Source organism: Rhinolophus hipposideros, assembly GCF_964194185.1.
Source record: "Rhinolophus hipposideros genome assembly, chromosome: 5".
In the NCBI taxonomy this organism is placed as follows: Eukaryota; Metazoa; Chordata; class Mammalia; order Chiroptera; family Rhinolophidae; genus Rhinolophus; species Rhinolophus hipposideros.
The window spans coordinates 2,117,148-2,139,775 of record NC_138051.1 but is presented as its reverse complement, the minus strand read 5'-3'; the positions used below and the strand labels follow the sequence as shown (position 1 = coordinate 2,139,775).

Below are 22,628 nucleotides of genomic sequence, written 5' to 3'. Positions count from 1 at the left end.
GCGGGTTTCAACAAGGACCCCGAGCACTCAAAGCCAAGGGTTTATATAGCATCTTTAAAGCATCCAGTAATTTTCCATAGCTTCAAAGAGTATACATATCATGGGCTTGTACCACATTCTGGGGATTTGACAAGATAAGCCAGCTTGTACCCCATCCAGTCGGCAGTTAACAAGATAAGCTCTTTTCAAACAGAACATCTGGTCCACACCCTGTTAAGGTCATCCAGAAAATGGCTTCCTTTCTTATGCTAACCTACTCTTACAATCTCAGGGAGAACTTCAACAGAGAGCTAGGAAGCATAAAAATGGAGATGGAAACCATGAAAAAGTCAGAAATAAAGGATTAAATAATGGAAATGGAGAATATATTACAGGGAATCAACAGTAGATTAGATGAAGCAGGGGATCCAACCAGCAATGTAGAGGATAAGGTAGCAGAAAACACCCAACCAGAACAGCAAAAAGAAAAAAGAATCCAAAAAATTGAGGAGAGTTTAAGGGGCCTCTGGGACAATATCAAGCGTACCGACATTCACATTATAGGGGTACCAGAAGGAGAAGAGAGTGAGCAAGGAACTGAAAACCTATTTGAAGAAATAATGACAGAAAACTTTCATAACCTGGTGAAAGAAATAGACATACAAGCCCAGGAAGAACAGAGTCCAAAACAAGATAAACCCAAAGAGGCCAACACCAAGACACATCATAATTAAAATGCCAAAGGTTAAAGACAATCAAATATATGGTGATGGAAGGAGAACTGACTCTGGGTGGTGAACACACAATGGGATTTATAGATGATGTAATACAGAATTGTCACCTGAAATCTATGTAATTTTACTAACAATTGTCACCCCAATAAATTAAAAAAAAAAAGGTTAAAGACAAAGAGAGAATCTTAAAAGCAGCAAGAGAAAAGCAGTTAGTTAGCTACAAAGGAGCCCCATAAGACTGGCAGCTGATTTCTCAACAGAAACTTTGCAGGTAAGAAGGGAGTGGCAGGAAATATTCCAAGTGATGAAAAGCAATAACATACAACCAAGAATACTCTACCCACAAAGGCTACCATTTAGAATTGAAGGACAGATAAGGAGCTTCCCAGACAAGAGAAAGCTGAAGGAGTTCATCACCACCACAATCACCACCACAATCACAAACGAGTATTACAAGACACATAATCTTAAAGGGACTTCTTTAAGATTGGAGGGGGGGTTAAGGATGGGTGAAAGGGGAAGGGATTAAGAAGTACAAATTGGGGGGTGGCCAGATGGCTCAATTGGTTAGAGCATAAGCTCTGAACAACAGGGTTGTTGGTTTGATTCCCACATGGGCCAGTGAGCTGCACCCTCCACAACTAGATTAAAGACAACGAGCTGCCGCTGAGCTACCGGAGGGGCGCCTGATTCCCACATGGGATGGTGGGCTGTGCCTCCTGCAATTAAAAATTGAAAACAACAACTGGACTTGGAGCTGAGCTGCGCCCTCCACAACTAGATTGAAGGACAATGACTTAGAGCTGATGGGCCCTGGAGAAACACACTGTTCCCCAGTATTCCCCAATAAAATAAAATAAAAATAGTACAGATTGGCTGTTATACAGTAGTCATGGTGATGTAGGGTATAAGGAATATCGTCAATAATATTGTAATAACTAGGTATGATGCCAGATAGGTACTAGATCTATCAGGGTGATAGATGGGAATGGGGTTGGGGGCAGGGTGAAAAAGGTGAAGGTATTAAGAAATACAAATTGACAGTTAATACAGTGTGGGGAATATAATCAACAATGCTGTAAAGATCGTGCAAGGTGCCTGATGGGCACGGGACTTCTCAGGGGGACCACGTTATGGACTGTGTCCAATGCACTGCACACCTGAAGCTGAGGTAGACTAATACTGAATGTCAACTATAACTAATATATAGGTGTATGTAGTCACGGGATGTGGAGTACAGCATAGGGAAGGTAGTCGATGGTATTGTAACAGCTGTATTATGTCAGAGGGGTAGTAGCTTGGGGGGTGGGTTATCACTTTATGAGGGGTTCAAATGTCTATTATGTTGCTCTGTACGCCTGAAACTAATAAAAAATAAATTTAAAAAAATGCAACCAATTTCTGAATATTAATTTTGTATCCTGCTACTTTACTTAATTCACTTATCAGTTCTAATACATTTTTGGTAGACTTTTTGGGATTCTCTCTATATAGTATCATGTCATCTGCAAATAATGACAATTTTACTTCCTCCTTTCCAATTTGGAGGCCTTTCATTTCTTTATCTTGTCTGACTGCGGTGGCGAGGACTTCCAGCACTGTGTGGTGAAAGCAGGCGTCCTCGTCTTGTTCTGATCTTAAGGGGAATGCTTTCAGTTTTTCCCCATTGAATACGATGTTAGCTATGATTTTGTCATGTAAGACCTTTATTATGTTGAGATATGTTTTCTCTATTCCCATTTTGTTGAGAGTTTTTATCATAAATGAATGCTGAATTTTTTCAGATGCTTTTTCTTCATCCATTGTTATAACCATATGATTCTTATTTTTTATTTTATTATGTATCACAATCATTGATTTGTGGCTATTGAACCAACTTTGCATACCAGGAATGAATCCCACTTGGTCATGGTGTATTATCTTTTTAGTGTATTGCTGAATTCAATTTGCTAATTTATTTTTGGGGGGGAACAATGTGTACTTCCAGGACTTTTTTCCATTCAAGTTGTTGTCCTTTCAATCTTAGTTGTGGAGGGTGCCATTCAGCTTCAAGTTGTTGTCCTTTCAGTCTTAGTTGTGGAGGGTGCAGCTCAGCTCCAGGTCCAGTTGCCGTTGCTAATTGCAGGGGGCACAGCCCACCATCCCTTGCGGGACTCGAGGAGTTGAACCAGCAACCTTGTGGTTGAGAGCCCACGGGCCCATGTGGGAATCGAACCAGCAGCCTTCGGAATTAGGAGCACGGAGCTCCAACCTCTTGAGCCACTGGGCTGGCCCCTCAATTTGCTAATATTTTGTTGAGGAGTTTTGCATCTATATTCATTAGGGATATCAGCTTATAATTTTCTTTTTTTTGTAATGTCTTTGTCTGGTTTGTGGATCAAGGTAATGGTGGCCTCGCAAAATCAGCGTGGGAGCTTTCCCTCCTGGATTTTTTGGAATAGTTTGAGGAGAATAGGTGTTATGTGTCAAAAAGTCTTTATTTTGCCTTCATTTATAAAAGTTTTTCTCTGAATATAGAATTCTAGAAAGATAACTTTTTTTTCAACACATTAGAGATAACAATCAATTATTTTTTAGTTTACATAGTTGCTAAGGAGAGTGGCCATCTTTATTCCTCTATGAATAATGGGCCTTCATTCTCTACCTTCTTTGAAGAGATATTTTTCTTTATCACTTTTTTTTTCTACAAATGTTATTGGCGAATATTGGGGAACAGTGTGTTTCTCCAGGGCCCCTCAGCGCCAAGTCGTTGTCCTTCAATCTAGTGGTGGAGGGAGCAGCTCAGCTCCAAGTCCAGTTGCCGTTTTCAATCTTTAGTTGCAGGGGGCGCTGCCCAGCATCCCATGTGGGAATTGAACCAGCAAGCTTGTTGTTAAGAGCTCACACTCTAACCAATTGAGCCATCCGGCCGCCCCTCTTTATCCCTTTTTTAAATGCAATTTTTAATGACACGTCTTGGTGTGGTTTTCTTCTCCTTGGAGTTAATTGAGGATCTTGGTTCTCTGGGATTACAGTTTTCATCAAATTTGGAAATTTTTTGGCCGTGATTTCTTCAAATATTTTTGTCTCCTCTCTCTTCTCTCTTTCTGGGATTTCAATTACATGTATGTTAGACAACTTGATATTGTCTCACAAATCACTGAAGTTCTCTCCATTTTTTTTCAGTCTTTTTTTTCTCTTTATCTTTCATTGTTCATGGCTTCTATTCAAGTCATTGCCTTCAAGGTCACTTTTTTTTTTCCTGTGGTGACTAATTTGTGTTAATCTCATGCACTGCTGACATTTTTATCTCTAGAGATTCCATATTATATTATATCTTCCATTTATCTCTTCTCACCATGTTCAGGCTTTTCCCTACCTTCTTGAACTTCTGGAGCATATTTTAAATTTTTAAATATCCCTATCTGGTAATTACATCATGGGGGATACGTTCTAAGACCCCCGCCCGCCACACTAGATGCCTGAATCCTATATATATGATGCAATAGGAAACTACAACATATCAATAATAAAGTTTAATTTATACATCAGGCACAGTAAGAGATTAACAACAATAACTAATAATAAAATAGAATACTAAGAATATACTGTAGTAAGATATGTCAATGTGTTCTTTCTGTCTTTCTAAATCTTATTGTACTGTACTCACCTTTTCACTTAAAGGCAGCACTTTACGCCTATACTAAATATATATACACTAAAATTCCCATTTTTAGTCCCTTGTGGGACTAAAAAAAATTCTTCCTCTTTATCGGAAACCTAAATTTTACTGGGCATCTTGTATTTTATCTGAAAACCCTACCCCAATGCCAAGGAGGAAAAAGAGTGCAAAGCCCCAGCCTTCTGCAGTTGGCCTGGCCTAGACTGCAACTGGTGCGGACGACTGCTCATTGAACAGATTAGAGATGTTCAGTTATTTACTATGTCAAAATTTTTGCCAGATTTGCATACTATTAAGTATTATATTTCACTTAATATTTTTATTTAAATCAATTATATTTCATTTTTTATTTAACTTTTAGTTTGAAATCATTATAGATTCCGAGATTTCAAAAATAACACAGAGAGGTTCAAAGTGTCCTTCACTCCATGTCCTCGAACGGTGACATCTGACATAAGTAGAGTACAATATCAAAACAATGACAAATGTATAGTTCTGCATCATTGTATTACATATGCATATTCATATAACCACCTATAATCAAAATACAGAACTATTCCATCAATGCAAAGAGTTCCTTCTGCTATTCCTTTGTAGTCACACCTACCTCCTCCCTTCCACCGTCCCTGTCCCCTGGCAACCAGTGATCTGCTTTGCATTTCTATAATTTTGTCATTTCAAGACTGTTATATATAATGGAATCATATACTATGATCTTTGGAGATTGGCTTTTTGTTTTCCACCCAGGATAAATCCCTTGAGACCCATCCAAGTTGTTGCATGTATCAATAGCTTGTTCCTCTTTATTGCTAAGTAGTATTTTATAGCATGGTTATAAAAAACTTTGCTTAACCATTCACCATTTGAAGAACATTTGATTGTTTCCAGGTTGGGGTTATGACAAATAAGTATGCCATGAATAATCACGTACAGGTTTTTGTGCAAACATAAGTTTTCATTTTTCTTGGACAAATGCCCAGGAGTGCAATTCGGTCATATAGAAGACATATGTTTAGTTTTTAAAGAAACTGACAAACTGTTTTCCAGAATGTCTGTACCATTTTATATTCCCATCAGCAATGTATGACAGATCCAGTTTACCCACGTCTTTGCCAGGAATTGATATTGTCACTTCTTTTGGGTTCAGCTGTCTTAATAAGTCTGTACTAATCTTTTACCATGGTCTTTATTTGCATTTCCCTAGTGGTTAGTGATGTTGAATATCTATTCATATGTTTTAAATCAACTCATTGTTAAAACCTAAACAAATATATTTAAAAAGGCTACTTGATTAGGGGATCTGAAAGTGTGGTCCCTGAACCAGGAGCATTAGCATCACCTGGGAACTTGTTAGGAATGCAAATTCTCAGGCTCCACTCCAGACCTACTGAATCACACACTCTGGGGAGTGGGGCTCAGCAATCTGTGATTTAACAAATGCTTCAGGGGATTCTGATATACCAAAGGTGGAAAATGAGGATCATGTACGAGAAATAGAAAGGACAGTAACCATAAAAATAAACGTGTCTGCATACCACCTAACACCGCCTTCTGTACCACCAGGCTCACATACCACCTTCTGGGCAGGGCCCATTTGCTGCCCAGCTCTGTTCTCACAGATTATGACAAGAGTACCCCGCCTCTTGGGGTTGTACAGTACACAACCTACACAGCTTTAGGTGGTGTTTCTGACTTTGGGGAACTTTGATCTAGTCCTAGCCACACCCCTGCCTGACCTTAATTTGACTAAGAACACGGAGGCTCTGAGGAGGGTAGAGACTTGCCCAAGGTCACCCAGCATCATGGGTAGACTCCTCTTCTAGTGGTCTTATCCCTGCTGAGACCCAGGGCAGGCTGCATACAATTTTTAGTCTGTTCAAAGCCTGCCCCTAGTCACTGCTGAGTGAAAAACTAGGTTCTGATACAGAATATAGACTAGGGTAGCATTTTATGAAATTCGTATTTATGCTGGCCAAAAGGAAAAACTCTACTCCTCTACACAATTAATACTCTGACATCAAATGTGTGGGTTTTCCCCCCACACCAACCAGCTCTCTGACACCAGCTGACCACCCAGGTTAAGGGCTCAGTCTCACATGATAGCCCCCATTTCAACAACAATTGCAAGTAGTGGGCCCACTGGTTACTCACGCGTCTGCCTGACTTGGCTTGAAATCAGGACCTCACAACCACTCCTCACATTTGACAATTTGCAAGAACGGTTCACGGAACTCAGGGAAACACTTACACTCACTGGTTCACTATACGGTTATAATACAGGACATGATAAAGGATACAGATGGGAAGCCCGATGAAGAGATACATAGGGTGAGACCTGGGCGGGTCCTGAGAGCAGAAGCTTCCGCCTCTGTAGAGTGCGTCACCCTCCCAACATGGCGGTGTGTTCAGCACCTGGGATCTTCGTGGCTCAGGGATTCTATAGAGGCTTCATCACACAGGCATGACCGACTGCTAACTCACGTCCAGCCCCTCTGCGAGCTTCTCATCAAGGCTTGGTATTCCTGGTACCAGCCGCCTCCTGAAGCTATCCAAGAGCCCACCAAGAGTTGCCTCATCGGGCCACAAAATGCTCAACCACCCACGAAATTCTGAGGGATTTAGGAGCTCTCTGTCAGGAACAAAGGGCAGAGACCAAATATATATTTCTTATTATACTATGCTTGTATACATATGGAAAAAGAAAATACTGTTAGAGCAGTTATTGGAAAGAGAGAGGGTTACCGATTTGGAGACGGGGTTTGTTAACTTTTCCTGATTTTTATACAAGAATGATTTTTTTTATATAATGTATTAAATATCATTTAAAAAATTAACATGAAGCCTTTACCTGTGACCCAGACCGGGCCTACCACTGGTAGGGTCAGAAAGCCTTCCCGATAGAACAGGCCCTGCCTCCACCCCAGTTTTGTAGGCTGGGCCCTCTGCCTGGACACCCCCACCTCCCTCCACATTCACACTCACCACCACCCCTCCCTCCAGGCCTGGGCACACACCTGACCAGAGGACATCATGGTCTGAGGGTCTTTCTGTCTGTCTGTCTGTCTGTTTCTAAAAAGAAAGGGGGGCTCCTTGGATTAGGCACTCGATTTCACCTATCACCCCGGGGCCTGGCATAGAGAAGCAGACGTTTCTCCAGCAGGTAGGACCAGCTCCCCTTTAACAATCCCCTGAGCAGGGAACCAGGTGTGGAGAGAGGGGTGGGTATGAAGCCCAGTGTTCTGCAGCCTGAGGAGGCGGAGGGGATGGACATGGGGCTTGCGGCGGGTCTGGAGGTGTGAGTGATGCAGTGGGGGCCGCAAGGACATGACCAGTCTCAGGGAGGGCTCATCCCTGGATTCCCCCTCTGTACACCTTAGTGCCCCACAGCTCCCTTGCCCCATGCCATGGCTGCACAGTGCAGGAAGGCCCAGCTGACGGTGAAGTTGTGCAGGGCCACCTGCTCCAGCCTGAGTCCTGTGCCCCCAGACCCTTCAAACCCCTTCAGGGAGACACTCATCTTTAATGTGGGGCTGCACGAATGTGGCAGCAAGCTGCAGGTGAGAGGAAGTAAGGCCCTTGGCGTTGGAAGCCAAAAACTCACATCCTGACCAGAGGCTGGACTGAACTTCCACTTTGATCTGTGGGATGAAAGGATGGGTCTTCAGGCCCCAGGGTTTCTGGATTGTGGTTAGAGCCCTTCCGTTATGGGCTCAGTGACTTGGGCTGACCCTGCCTTTCCCTGGGTCTCACCTCCATAGGTGCAGGCAGGGCTGGGCCAGGGCTTTCAAGACTCCCAGCTCTGAACGCTGGCTTTCTCTCAGGCTGGCAGGAGGTAAGACAGATGTGGCCTGGGCTCCCCTGCTTGCCTCCAACTCCTTGTGAAGCTCCTTCTCTTCACCTGTGAGGTGGCCGAGGCTGGAGCAAACAGGGTCTCGGACTCCTTCCCCAGGTGGGCCTGGGGAGCCTGCTTTACACGCCATGTTCCACTATACCCCACAGGGCACCTGGCATTCTGTGACTTCTAATTGTTCTTTGTTTTCTTAGATAGACTTTCATCTGCAAATACTAATGTGATGGACGGAAAAGGGGCCACAGGTTAAACCTGACAAGCTCAGGAAACTGAAAATGACCACCTAAGATGGCGTGAACATAAAAAATAAAAATTCATAAATCACATCTATAGTCTGAAGCTTCCTTCATAAAGTCCATCTTCACCTTAAGTTGGCCCGTCTATTATCTTTTTGCACCTGAGACGACATCCTTGGAATGTCAGTCATCGTGTTTTTTTTTCTGGACCAGAGCAGGAAAGTACAGAATCCCTCATTATTATTCTTGTCCCTTGATTAACATCTCTGTGAACTGTTAACTATCCTGTACCCACCTGTGTGAAAGAAGTACCTGCCTCTCCAATTTACTTTTATCCAATCCCAGAGGCATCCCCGCTTTGCTTTCTGCTACGCTCTTAATCCACCACCAATGGGTTTCCTGTAACCCTCCTCTGATTCCATGTATAAAATAAGCTGCAAAACCACCATTTTACGGAGCACTTTCTCAGTCCGTTGAGATTTTGCTTCCCAGCAATTGTCAGTTTGGCTCAAATAAACTCTTCCTAGCTTTTTCTTAGACTGGATATTTTTTCATAACACTAGTTTATTCTTTTACAACACTTATGCTAACGATGCTTATCTGTTTAGAATAGAGTTCTGTTTAGAACTGAGTTTCTCAATAGTAGCACTATTGACATTTTTGGCTGGATACTTCGTTGTTATGGAAACCGTCCCGTGCACTTTGGGAGGTTTAGCAGCGTCCCTGGCCTCTGCCCTCTAGATTCCAGCAGTACTCCCAAGCTGTGACAACCAAAGACATTGCCCAATATCCCCTGGGAGGCAGCATCACCCCCACTTGAGAATTCCTGGCCTAAGAGCCTCTAGAACAACGCTGGATCATAGCAATGATAGCACATTACTGCTGTTGACCTTAATGGGAATAGCCCTAGTGATAAAACATACTAGTGTCTGTACACTGCTGTCCAGGGCTACTATACTAGTGTAAAAAACAATAAACGGAGCCACTTTAAAATGGAACCAGAGCTATCATCTCAGAGGAACTGCCTTGCACGTCTTATACCTCAAAACTTTGGAAAGTTAAAACAAAGTGAAGGGAACCAAAAATTTTCCACCATGACGCTGCTTTTTTGGGATATTGATTTTCAGCTGTTTATTAAGAAACAAGGCTCAGAAAGAACCTTTGAGCCTCCCCCCTTTCCTGCCCAAGAGATTCAGACAGAAAAGCCTGCTGTAAGAAAGGAAACTTGGCTTAATCGCTTTAAGAATCTTCACCGTAGCACTCCTCAGGAAGGCTCCAAGCTTGTTACGCTAGATACCCCCTGGGTCCCAATCTTTCTGAGGTGCAGCAAGAATTTTCCTGCCCTGTATGTTCCCCTCTTCCTCAACTAACTGTAAATCGCCCATTCTCATTTCTGAAATCTAATACCCATTCCCCTCCTTCTCCTTTGTCACGTGGGGTGGCCTGCGGGGTCTCAGGTCCCACTCTGCACACAAGAATGCAGGACATGGTCAGACCAAAAAGGAATACCCACAGAGCCATAAGTAGGGGAGTCATACCACTATATTCTCACTGGCGGCATCCGCCTCTTTGCAATCCGCTCTTGCTAGCTCAGCCACCATCTTCTTGCTAGCCCCCATTCCCTCTGCTAGCGTAGCCATGGCAGTTATATTAGTGGCCAATGGCTCACTGGTTACAGCTGACGGCCAACTAGCCACAGCTGCTGGCCATCTGATCACAGTTGATGGCCATTTACTACCTGAGCCAGCACTTTTCTATGTGAGGTCAAGAGCCTCGAAACCACTCTCTGGGGCTCTGTCTGCACATCCTTTATTCAAAAATGTCGTGTTTGCCCAGTGTTGCCTCACTGTCTTTGGAATTTTCATGCTTATGTGAATTCCCTGTGCGCATGTATTAACACTTTGATTTTCTCCTGTTAATTTGCCTCTGTTAATTTGATCATTAACCCAGGTAAAAGAACTTAGAAAGTGGGAGGACAAGTAATAATTTTTTTTAGCCCCCACAAGGGCAAAGTAGTAACCTTTGGAATGGGCCTAAAGCAACATGATATCTCAAAGAACTGTTTGCAGGGCTTACAAGGAAGCAAATGTGACTACCAGACTGATGATTATGGAAATGAAAATTAAAAACATTGTTTAGACTAGCATCTCTATGTCAGCTTCTCTGCACCAATAGAAATTCCTTCCTTCTATTGATGTCATTGTTCCCCTTCTCTTTCTCATAAATATCCCCTGCCTTTGTCTCCTAATCGCAACACTATATGGAATTCTACCTGAATCAGTGATTCCGGAATAGCTATCCTTTTTTTTTTAATCTCATATAAATGTTGCCTCTCACTTTGGCTTCTTGTTTTCAGGTTAACATACTACACCATATCAAAGTTTAATTTGCAAAAAGTGAAAAACATGATGTCATGCGGGGCGGCCTGCGGGGTCTCAGCTCCCGCTCCCCACATAAGAACGCAGGACATGGTGAGGCCCAAAAGGAACACCCATGGAGCTATAGGTAGCAGAGTCATACCACTATAATCTCACTGGCGGCTGGGTTGGAGACACAGGAAGCAGGAGCCACACTGTCCGCAACCCTCACTGCTCCGCTTGCAGGCTCAGCCACCATCTTCTTGCTAGCCCCCATTTTCTGCTAGCGTAGCCACGGCAGTTATATTAGTGGCCAATGGCTCACTGGTTACAGCTGACAGCCAACTAGCCACAGCTGATGGCCGTCTGATCACAGTTGATGGCCATTTACTACCTGAGCCAGCACCTTTGTATGTGAGGCCGAGAGCCTGGAAACTGCTTTCTGGGGCTCTGTCCCCACACATGACTTTCACACAAAATATGAAGGAATGTGTCAAATAATTAATGAGGGAACAATAAGGTGGTAAAGCTGGTTCAAGGAACTTTTTGAGAAAAAGTATCTATATTATACTTGGCAAGGCATTTGAAATGTAAATGTGTGCTGAGTTACAGACAAAACTCGTTAAAGTCCTATAGGGCAACAGAACATGATCTTTGGAGTTATCTTTTCTACTGAACAGAAATCTGTAAGTTAACATTTTCTTACAGTATTGGTTTTCAAAGTATCGTCCCCAAACTGGAAGCATCAGCATCACTGGGGAACATGTTGGAAATGCAAATTTTCAGGTCCCCCACTGACGTATTTAAGAGAAACTGTGGGGGTGGGGCCCAGTGCTCTGTTTTAACAAGCCTACCAGTGACTCTGATGCACTATAATGTTTGAGAACCACTGCTCTAAATAGTCAAGTAATCTTTATTTGCAAAACAAATATCAGACAACACTCCAGTATGACACTAAAAGAATAAGCCATCCATCTTTTTGTCTTATTTCCAAATTTAAATCATTGGACTATCAGATGTTAAAGTTTGCTGTTTTGTTTTTCAAATATTCTATCAACTTAAGGAAGTTTTCATCTATTCCTAATTTTTCTTTTTTCTCTTTTTCAATAAAAAATGGTTTTCCAATTATATCACCTGTCTTCTTCTTTAACCTACAATATGATAAAATAGAAGTCGAACCATTCTTTTTTTTTTTTAACTTTTATTTATTTAAGTGTGTTTTTCCAGGACCCATCAGCTCCAAGTCAAGTAGTTGTTTCAATCTAGTTGTGGAGGGCGCAGCTCACTGACCCAGGTAGGGATCGAATCTGCAACCTTGTTGTTAAGAGCACTGCGCAGCGCTAACCCGCAGTCCCTGAAGTATTCTTAGATTCTTCAAATAAAATTTTCTTTGGCCGGTAATATTTTAACACACCATTGACTTCAGCATGATGTTTATGAGTTTTAAAAAGCTCTTTATAAATGAGATCAATTTTAGCATAAACTGGGAACCTTTCCACATCTTTCTGTTTGTGGAGTTGAATTGTCATGGGCTTTATCTGTCCTTCGTAACTTTGTGAGGCTCCAACAACAAAACCAGCTGGGCCTGGTGTACAGAGGGGTGGGACATGGCGGTGAAGAGAGACCTCAAACTGTTGTATTTCTTGTTTGATTATTAATCCATTCTCTCGTGTACTTGTGTTGTTGCTTTTTGGTGGTTGTTTTTCCCTCTTCAAGTGAATATTGGAAATAGTTTTCCTAGACCACCTATTTCCTCAAGCTCACCAGTAAGCAAACTAAGCAATTTATAACGTATGTTTCTCCCATCAGATTGGGAGAAATTAAGATAAAACATCTAATGTTGGTGAGGCAGTAGTGGAAGAATGCTCGTGAGCATGGCAATCCTTACCATCCTCTTTGCTAGGCAACCAGGGGGGGGGGCATCAAAACGGAAAAAAAATACCCAGGCACTTTGAAGATGTTTCCTTTCATGGGTGCCGGTGACATGGGGTGTACAGTTCATGGAACTTCACCAAGGTTTGTACTTACAATATGTACAATTTTCTGTACGTATATCGTATTTCAATAACGTTTAAAAAATATGGCTTTTATCAGAGCTCTATATGTGGGTGTCGCTTAGCGGTGGAGACCGTGGGAATGACCCGAGTGACCCTCCTAAGGGCGTTACTCTTAAGTGCCAGGCCCAGCTCCGGGGCCCCTGCTCCTTTAACTAGAACAGATGAAGTGGCTTCCGCTTCCTGTTTTCTGCGGCTTTGGGCGCCTCGGTTAAACGGGTTGTCGCCGGTCATTTCCGGGGAGGGTTTCTGGGGAGGCCGAGAAGAGCCTGTAGCATTTCGCCGCGTGGCAGCTCCGGGAACCACGAGCAGACCCCGCCCCGCGGAGGAGGCCCCGCCCCGCGGAGGAGGCCCCGCCCCGCGGAGGAGGCCCCGCCCCGCGGAGGAGGCCCCGCCCCGGTGTCACGTGACCGCCGTCTCAGCTGACCCCAGCGGCAGGAAGGAGAAAGGCCCAGGCCGGGCTTTCTGGCGCCATGGTGAGGGCGGAGGCGGGGGTGCGAGGCCGGGGTGCTGGGCGGGAAGGGCAGGAGCCCCCAGACGCCGTCGCTGCCCCCGCGGCAGGGTGCGGCGCGGCTGCGAGCAGGGGGAGGCGCCCGGGCCCTCGGCGAACGGCGTTGGTGCCGCGCGCGCCCAGGGGCCGGGGCGGGAGAGGCCCCGCCACCCGCGTGGCGCCGGGCGTCCGGGAGCCTCCTTGGCGGGAAGGACGGCGGAGCGGCCGTCCTGTGCCCGGCCCGCAGCGGAGCCCGCGGGGGTGCCCGCTTCTCCGCTCCCGCGCGCCGTGGGCGGCGGCGTGCCGAGCGTCGGGCGTGGTGTGACTCTCCACGTCGAGCAGCCCTTCTCTCTGGCTCCCGGAGCCACGGGAGCCGGTGCGGGGCGGAACGCGCCAACCATGCACCCGTTCGTTCCTTCGGCAGGGTTTGGGGACCCCTGTCCCCGGGCACCGCCCCAGCACGGGGACTCCAGCTGCAGGAGGGCGGGCAAGGTGGGGCTTCGGTGGCGTTCCTGGTGAAGCCTGGGGGGACGACCGAAGCGCCTCCGAGCCGCTGTGTGCGGAGGCTCCCTGAGGGCGGGCAGGGAGCAGCTGGCTCCGGTGCGTGCGTGGCGCGGCTCGCAGGGTGCAGGGTGGCGGCCACAGCTGCCGGCGGAGTCGCCTGCTCAGAGATGTCAGGGCACAGAGCACGGCCCCTAGAAATGCATGCCTTTCCCCTAGCTGGAAGAGCACAGCTGGAGGTTACTGAAATACGTGAGGCTGGACAGCCAAGCAAAGACCAAAGCTCGCTGGGTCTCGAGAGCCACTAAGGGAGTTTGGACTTGAAGAAGAGGGCGCCGGGAGGCTGATCCTTTTGGCCGACTTGTGGAGGGAACGAGAGGGGAGCAGAGAGCCTAGGCCGCGGCCGCAGACTCCCAGAAGATGCTGGTGACCTGAGTTAGGGTGGAGAGCGTGCAGACAGAATTGGGGACAGTCAGCTGGGTTCAGGAACTAAATGCATGGAGGAAAGGGAGAGGGAGGTGTCTGGGTCCGGTTCCCAGATGGTGGTGGTGGGTGGGGTGGGAAACCCAGCCGGGGAAGCAGGTTTCAGTGGGAAGGACGCGGAGCGAGGCGTCTGTGGGCCGCCAGATGCGCCTGGCTGGGTCCAGATTTAAGGCCCCGGAGCTCAGGAGAGGATCTACGATGGCAGTTATAAGTCAGGGAGTCATCAGCACAAAGATGATCGTCAGATCCTGAAAATATGTAACCTGTCTCAACGAAAATGTGAATTGGGAAGAGAGGGCCTAGGACAGAGCCTAGAGAAATGCCTGCATTTTAAGAAATTACACAAGGAACACATTCTTGTGATAAAGAATGTAAATAATGTAGAGGTAGCAGAAGTCAGGGGACCATGAACTTAGGAAAAATTATATATTTTAATTTTCACCAAATTCAAACTGAAGTGTAGTATTTCTTTTAATTATGAATGCCAGCAACAAACCCCAGGATTATTAGCAGCAACTCTGGCTTTGCCACTAATAGACGTCAGATACTGTCATCTCACATCACAGCTGTTGGCTTTGTTATGTAGTGTGTGCTCACCATTTCTAAATTACCATGGCTATTAGACTTGAAACATAGCATGTCACCAATTTGTTTTGAAGATTTGGATAACTTAGTTTCCCTTGCAGTCCTATGTATTTGTAAACTCATTGAGAAAGGCCAATAGACGCCAGCCGATGCACCCATGGCACAAAAAGGTTAAAAACCCTTAGAAAGAAGTACAAGGCTATCCTGAACACTCTGTCACCTTCTCAGCAGTCGCAGTCCACTGTCCCAAAGTAGTGACAGCAGGCTGTCTGCAGAGATCATCCCTGGGGCCTGGGAAAGGCAGGTGAGCCAGCCAATGAGACCGAGGCCAGGCCGGGGGAGCAGTCTGGAAGAGTATGCTACTTCAGGAAGCATGGGTGCGTGTCAGATGCCGCCGAGTTAAGGAAGGGGACCCTGGATTTAGTGATGAGCCGTTTGTGACTGTGGCTAGAGGACTTCACTGGAGGCCCACATAGAAGCCCCAGCAGTGGGATCAGGTGTGGTTGGGGAGTAGAGAGGAGCAGGAGGGTTGGAGGTGGAAGGGCCGTGGCGCAGGTCTAGTGGTGGATAAGGTGAACAGTGAGGCCAGGTAGAGGACACGGAGTTGCCAGGCTCCACTGAGGGCCCAGCCGATTCAGGAGGACATGGATTTGCCATACCCTCTGTTTGCAGCGTTTGTGCCCAGCAGCTGGAAGCAGCCCAGGTAGAGGTGTAGAAAGGTGGACATGTGTATTACTGCGGGTTAGCCTTGCCAGGCAAACAGGACAAAGACAGCTGATCAGGGCAATGCAGGATATTGGCAAGAAGTGGTTGACAGGGTGGGTCTGCATTCTGATGGAGAAGACAGAACTCACATAAATAACAAAATGTGACATATGTGGTGATAATTGCTGTGGAGATCAAGAAAGAAGGGACTAGAGCATTATGGTAAAGAGTGATTTCATTTTTTTAACCGCTTTATTGAGAACCACACATATGTAAATGTTCAATAATTTTGACATGTATGTGCTCATGAAAACATTACCAGGATCAAGATAAGGATATCCACTGGCCCTGAAAGTTCCGTGTGCAAGGGGCAGAGAAGGCCCCTTGGAAGAGGTGTTTGAGCAGAGGCCTGAGTGAGCTGAGAGAGAGAAAGCAAGCCACAGGGACGTGGCGGAGTGTGCCTGGTGTCACTGAGGAAAAGCAGGGAGGCCACGGTGGCTGGAGCCGGCTGGGAAAGGAGGAGGGGCCAGAGGTCCCTGGTGGCCAGAGGTCCCTGGCGGCGAGGCCACGGCCTTTGTTTTGATCTGTGCTGTACCCCAGCACTTCCAGTGGCACCTGTCTTAGAGAGGCAGCCAGTCGATGTTTGCTGAGCAGATCAATGCCTGGGGCAGGTGTCAGACAGAACAAGGCTGGGTGGCAGGGTGGGTGAGGGAGAGAGGGTTCTCTACACAGCTTGGTGGTCAGGGAGGACGAGTGGCTAGCGGGCATCCATCCTGGACAGAGCAGGGTCCTGGAGGAGCGGTAACCCCTGGCCCACCTCAGCCCCTCTCGCCTGACTGCCTGCCTCACTCCCATGCAGAGGTTCCGGTTCTGTGGAGACCTGGACTGTCCCGACTGGGTCCTGGCGGAGATCAGCACACTTGCCAAGATTGTTGAGTGCACAGGGTCCTCTCGGGGGCAGGGGGTGGAGGCTCTGGGAACCGGGGTGAGAGGTCAGCCTCTCCCCCCATCCTTGCATGCTGTGATGGTCACGTGGCTGGCCCTCTGTGAGCCGGCCCCCCAGCATGGAGGGAGGGCTGTGGTGGGCCAGTGTGGCTGACGTAAGGCCTTCCCCTGCAGTCCTCTGTGAAGCTGAGGCTGCTGTGCAGCCAGGTGCTGAAGGAGCTTCTGGGACAGGGGATTGATGTGAGTGCCGGGCCCAGCACCCCACTGTCCCCCGACTCTACGAACCTCCCCCCTGCCCTGAAAGTGCCCCAGCCCCAGGGAGGTGGCTGATGAGCCTCCAGCCTGGCCTGGAGTCCAACCACGGGGTCCAGGCTGAGGGCGTGGGGGCAGCTGCGAGTGGGGTGCAGTACCCCCTGAGGGCCGCCTTTCCCCACAGTACGAGAAGATCCTGAAGCTCACAGCTGACGCCAGGTTTGGTGAGTACCCCACCGAGCCTGCAGACCTTTGGACAAGTCTGGGTCCTCGGCCTGGGGCTGGCACCTCCTGAGGCCCCTCCCAGCAGCCCGCCCGGACCACCTGCCTGGGCAGAGAGACCTGAGGAGAAAGGTGTCGGCAGCCCTGTCGCCAGGGCCCTGCCCACAGTAGCAGCGCTCCTGGCTCAGGGAGGCCCGGGGACTGTGAACTGAGGATAGTAAGGCAACAAGGACACGGCTCGGGCCACTGACACCCCCTGCCTCGCCATGGGTCCCCCCAGAGTCAGGCGACGTGAAGGCCACGGTGGCAGTGCTGAGCTTCATCCTGTCCAGTGCGGCCAAGCACAGTGTGGACGGCGAGTCCTTGTCCAGTGAACTACAGCAGCTGGGGCTGCCCAAAGGTAGGGACGTGGGCAGGCGGGGGGGGGGAGGCCCTCCCGGGGCCAGGGGCCCGAGGCCTGCCCTCCTGGCGGCCCAGCCCCCACCTTCCCTCTGCCCCAGAGCACGCGGCCGGCCTGTGTCGCTGCTACGAGGAGAAGCAAAGCCCTCTGCGGGAGCACCTGCGAGCCGGCAGCCTGCGCGGTGAGGGTGGCGCGCGTCCGCGCGGGGGAATCCGGGCTCCATTCTTCAAGGGCATGTAGATGGGAGGCACTTGTCCTCAGAGGTTACCCATGATCACACGTCACAGAGCCAGGCCTGCGGACTCCAGCTAGGCTTCTTTCCTCTGGGGTCCGCTGTGGATAACTGAGCTCCCAGTTATGAGCACCTGCCCTGGGTCAGAGGTGAAAGGGAGAAGAGCTTCCAAGGGTCACACGGCCTGGAAGGCTGTGGGCTGTCTGGCCTGCCTCCCTGGTCCTGAGCGCCCCCCCCATGTCGCAGTGAACAGGTTGGCTGGCGTGGGCTGGCGGGTAGACTACACCCTGAGCTCCAGCCTGCTGCGCTCCGTGGAAGAGCCCTTAGTACACCTGCGGCTGGAGGTGGCAGCTGCCCCGGGAGCCCCAGCCCAGCCTGTTGCCATGTCCCTCTCAGCAGACAAGTTCCAGGTCCTCCTGACAGGTAAGGCTCCTGTACCTGGAGGGGTCCGGGGCCCTCCCGGGTCCCACCTGACTGCTGCCCACCTGCCTACCTCTCCCCCTGCAGAACTCAAGCAGGCCCAGACCCTGATGAGCTCCCTGGGCTGAGGAGAAGAGCGTCCGGGGCCGCGTGGAGCTGCCCTACCCATGTTGAGTCGCTGCCCTTTGAATCTCTCTTCAGGACCCTGGGGGCCTGGCTCCTGTATCTCCAGGTTCCCGCCTCAGAATTCAGCATAGGGGCCCTCAGGACTTTCCCAGTATTGCCTTCCCTCCCCCATGAAAGACACTTGTCAGTGGTTTTCTCGAGCAAGAGGAATAAACAGAAGTGTAAAGGAGTGTGTGCTAGGTTTCTTTTAGGTTCAGGTCAAAGGTTTTTGTGAGAGACATCAAGTAACATACAGACCTTCCTGGCCATCACTCGTTTTCTCTTTTCAACTGCTGACTGAGGCAGCTCAGGGGTGAGGCAGATGGAGGACCAAAATAGAACAGCCTGTCTGTAAATGGGAAAGTCAGGGTTCTTGCTCCCAGTCCTGTGATGCTCTTGGCTCTGCCCTGAGTGGCCTTGTCCTTACAGCAAGCGGTGGCCCCAAAGCCAGATGCCCCAAGTAGAGAAAGAAGAGAGCCCTTGTCTTCCTGCCATCTTTAGAAAGAGAGAAGGGCCCATGCAAGAACCACTCGTTGGCAAGATGGGGCTATGGAAGGAATATGCCCCCCCTGCTCCAAATTTCATATGTTGAAGCCCTAACTCCCAATAAGATGGTTTTAAGAGGTGGGGCCTTTGGGAGGTGATTGAGGGACCCTTGTGATGGGATAGGTGCCCATAAAAGAAGAGGAAGAGAGACTCTCTACAAGCGTGTACACATGAGAACACAGCAAGAAAACAGCTGTCTATAGGGCAGGAGAGGACTAAATTTGCCAGCTGGTTGATCTTGGACTTCCAAGAATCATGGAACCATGACAAATAGATGTCTGTTGTTGAAGCCCCCAGTCTAGGGTATTTTGTTATAGCAGTCTGAGCTGACTAAGGCAGATGGCCTCCCACGACTGGCTTAGACCAACCAGGGCTCCTTGTAGAAGAGATGAAGTCCAGGGCTGGGGTGGGTACCAAGAACCAAGAAAAACTCGAATGAGAGACAACCGACACCAACACCAAAGTAACTCATATGTTAGAATTCAATGCCAAGGATTTTAAAGCAGCCATCATAAAAATCCTTCAAGTCTCAGCAAAGAAATAGAAGATATAAAGAACCAGATAGAAATTTTAGAACTAAAGCTACAATAACCAAAGTGAAAATATCAGTGGATGGACTTAACAGCAGAAGAAAGGTCAATAGAAATTACCCAATCTGAACAACAGAGAAAATAGCTTGGAAAACAAACAAGAAAAATACACAATGAAACAGAACCTTGGAGACCTGTAGGACTATAACAAAAGATTAATATTTGTATCACCACAGAGTCCAAAAGATGAAGAAAAGAAGGTGGGACAGAAAAAGTATTGAAAGAAATAATGGCTAAAAAACTCCCAAGTATGGCAAAAGACTTAAACTTATAGCCCAAGAAGCAGAATGGACCCCACACAGGTTAAACCCAAAGAAATCCATGCCAAGATATATCATAATCAAACTTTTGAAAACTAAAGAAAAAGTCTTGAGAACAGCAAGCTAGAAACGACACCTTGCTGAGACGGGGGAAACAATTCGAATAACAGTGGCTTTCTCATCAGAAACTGCAGAGGCCAGAAGAAAGAGGCATGGCATTTTTCAGGCCCTGAAAGAAAAGAAGTGTCAACCCAGAAGTCTGTGGCTAGGGAAAATGACCTCAGGAATAAATGGGGACATTAAGACATTCTCAGATGAAAGAGAGAATGTACTTTGTACATAACTAATATGTACACAATAATGTATTTGTACATAACTAGTATACTTTGTTACCAGCAGACCTAACCCCAAAATACAAAGGCTAAAGGAGGATCTCTGAACAGAAAGGAAATGATAAAAGAAGGACTCTTGGAAAGAGTAAAAATATGGATATAGTAGACTTTGCTTCTCTTGTATATTTTAAAGTATGTTCAACAGTTGAAGCAAAACTTGTAACACTGTTGGATGTGGTTCTCAAGATATGTAGAGAAAATATTTAAGGTTATTATAAAAAGGAGAGGGTTAAAGGGAGGTAAGGTTTATACACTTCACTCAAGTTGACAAAGTGTTGATACCAGTGAACTGTGCATACGTGTGTAATGTAATATAGTAAGTCCTCAATGTTGATAGGTTGTGTGACTTGAACTGAAGTGACATAATTAATCCAACTTTACTACAGGCTAATTGATACAAACAAGAATTAAGTTCCTATAGCATCTCGTCAGTGTTATAACGACATTGTACAAAATGTTTATTTGAGGACCCTGCAGTAGGTAGAGTGACCACTTCAAAGGCTATACAATGTAACACTCAAAACAATTTAGATAAGTCAAACTGGAATTCTGAAAAATGTTCAGGTATCCCAAAGGAGGGCAAGAAAAAGAAAACAAAAGTGAAAAACAATAAAACAAGTGGCAGATAAGAGTCACAAGGAAAGCTCTAGGTCTCATCAAACGTGTAACATGAGCTTCGCCTCTTGTGGCATTGCCAGGGCGCATTGATTGCCTCTTCTGAGTTAGCGCAGAATCCCGTGGGCACTTTTCTCATTGCTATTGTAACATTGCATTGTAACTTTGTATTTACTCATTTGCCTTTTTTACCAGCCTGAGTTTAAGGATGAAGATTGTGTTTCCATGTGTGTATTAATATATCCTCAATGCCCAGTAAATGAAGGGGGTGGGGTGGAGAGATAAGAACTGCAACAGATTTAAAGATGTTGAATGTAAAAAAATCCATGAATCCATAAAAAAGTCTCTGCCCCCCCCAACTCCAAGTCAATCCTAATTTGTCACCATTGGTGGTTGTTATTGAACCAAATTCTTAGTCTGAAAATTGATCATTAAAAGGAAGGAATTTAGAATTTATTCTGTCCTTTTAATATTTCAGGATAATCAAACAGCCCTAGTCAATGAGGTAAAATTATTCTTCACAGAAAAATTCCAACTAATGTATTAATAGAAGGAATGACAGAATTAGAAAATAACCATTTTGGACTCCCAGTGAAACTGGGTATTTGTGTCATGCTAAATAGTCACTCACGTACAGAACCAAGGCCCCTCAGCCCGTAAGAGGGTAAGCACACAGTTTACTAAGAACACTACTCATCAGTAAGAAGGAATGCACTGATAAGCATAACAGCTTGGACGGATCTCAAATGCACTATGCTAAGAGAAAAAAAACAGACTCAAAAGGCTACATACTAAGGATTCCATTTATTTATTATGGAGAGGGCAAAACCGGAGGGACAGAAACCTAGTAACCAGTGGTTGTTGATTACAAAGGTGCATGGGCAAGTTTGGGGGGGATTATGGAAATGTTATCATTTGATTGTGGTGATGTGTATGTGTCAAAAGTCATACTCCAGGGCCTGCCCGGTGGCTCAGGTGGTGGGAGCGCTGGGCTCCTAATGCTGAGGTCTCTGGTTTGATTCGCACCTGGGCCAGTGAGCTGCGCCCTCTACAGCTGAGATTGCGAACAACAGCTCTCCCTGGAGCTGGGCTGCGGTGAGCGGCCGGAGGTCGGCGTGAGCTGTGGTGAGCCGCCGCGAGTGGCCAGCAGCCAGCGTGAGTGGCTGGTAGCCTCTGTGAGCTGCTGACCGACGGCTCATGATACCACGTGGGCGAGGGAGCTGTGTCCTACACAACTAGACTGAGACACAGCGGCTTGACCTGGAGCGTGGGGGGGGGAAGGCGGAAAAAGGGGGAAAAACAAAACAAACAGAAAAACTCATGCTCCAAAAAGGGTGAATTTACTGTATGTAAATTTTACCTTAATTTAAACAAACAAGAGTAACGAAACGAATCACCCCACAGATCAGGGTCGGCAGGTGTGAGACATTCCTCTACACACAGGTCTCGCCTCACAACCTCGCCTGGGAGCAATTCAGCATCACTGGTGTGGCAAAACCGGTGTTGTGTGTCTCCTGTTGTGGCGCAATTTGCAGTGCAGGCCAGCATCTAGGAGGTATCCTTGAATATATGCAGCCAGGCCGTTAGATGTGACACCCAATGTGCACGAAAAACTAGACAGGAACAAGCTTAAGGACATCCGAGAAAACAGCCCAATTCAGAACGTGATGGGGCATCTTAGAGCACAGCTGGCTTGGACTCTCCAGAAAGGTCAGAATGGTGGAAAGCAAAAAAGGAGATGAGGTGGGTGGGCAGTGGGGAGGGTGATTCCATCTACATTAAAAATGATTATAAAGAGACATACAATCCTTGATTGGACTTTGCCTTGAAAAAACAGCTATAAATGACATTTTGGGGACAATTAGGGAAATTTGAATGTGGACTATGTGTTACATGATATTAAGAAGTTACTGTTGGGGTGGCTGGTTGGCTCAGTTGGTTAGAGCACGGTGCT

The 22,628-nt window shown here is 47.0% G+C and overlaps 1 protein-coding gene across 4 annotated transcripts; it reads left to right on the top strand.

Annotated features, from left to right (window-relative positions):
• Positions 1-13,206: 13,206 nt before the first annotated feature.
• COMMD4 (COMM domain containing 4) lies at positions 13,207-21,129 on the top strand. 4 transcript variants are annotated; one of them, XM_081047882.1, is made up of 8 exons: positions 13,207-13,347; positions 16,495-16,566; positions 16,755-16,820; positions 17,017-17,056; positions 17,335-17,454; positions 17,555-17,635; positions 17,933-18,109; positions 18,194-21,129. In XM_081047882.1, exons 1-8 carry the CDS (start codon positions 13,345-13,347, stop codon positions 18,232-18,234), a joined length of 600 nt encoding a protein of 199 aa, XP_080904008.1. In that variant the 5' UTR covers positions 13,207-13,344; the 3' UTR covers positions 18,235-21,129. The 4 variants fall into 4 exon arrangements, with proteins under 4 accessions (XP_080904008.1, XP_080904009.1, XP_080904006.1 ...); XM_081047880.1 differs by lacking the exon at positions 13,207-13,347 and adding an exon at positions 13,469-13,853; XM_081047881.1 differs by lacking the exon at positions 13,207-13,347 and adding an exon at positions 14,268-14,288.
• The last annotated feature ends 1,499 nt before the right edge of the window (positions 21,130-22,628 follow it).

Excerpts from the sequence above, each read along its gene's own strand:
- COMMD4 (XM_081047880.1), top strand. The coding sequence starts at position 13,761 with ATGCACCCGTTCGTTCCTTCGGCAGGGTTTGGGGACCCCTGTCCCCGG. Across the intron at positions 13,854-16,494 it reads GCTGCAGGAGGGCGGGCAAG|AGGTTCCGGTTCTGTGGAGA; the intron begins GTGGGGCTTCGG and ends ACTCCCATGCAG. Across the intron at positions 17,057-17,334 it reads CACAGCTGACGCCAGGTTTG|AGTCAGGCGACGTGAAGGCC; the intron begins GTGAGTACCCCA and ends GGGTCCCCCCAG.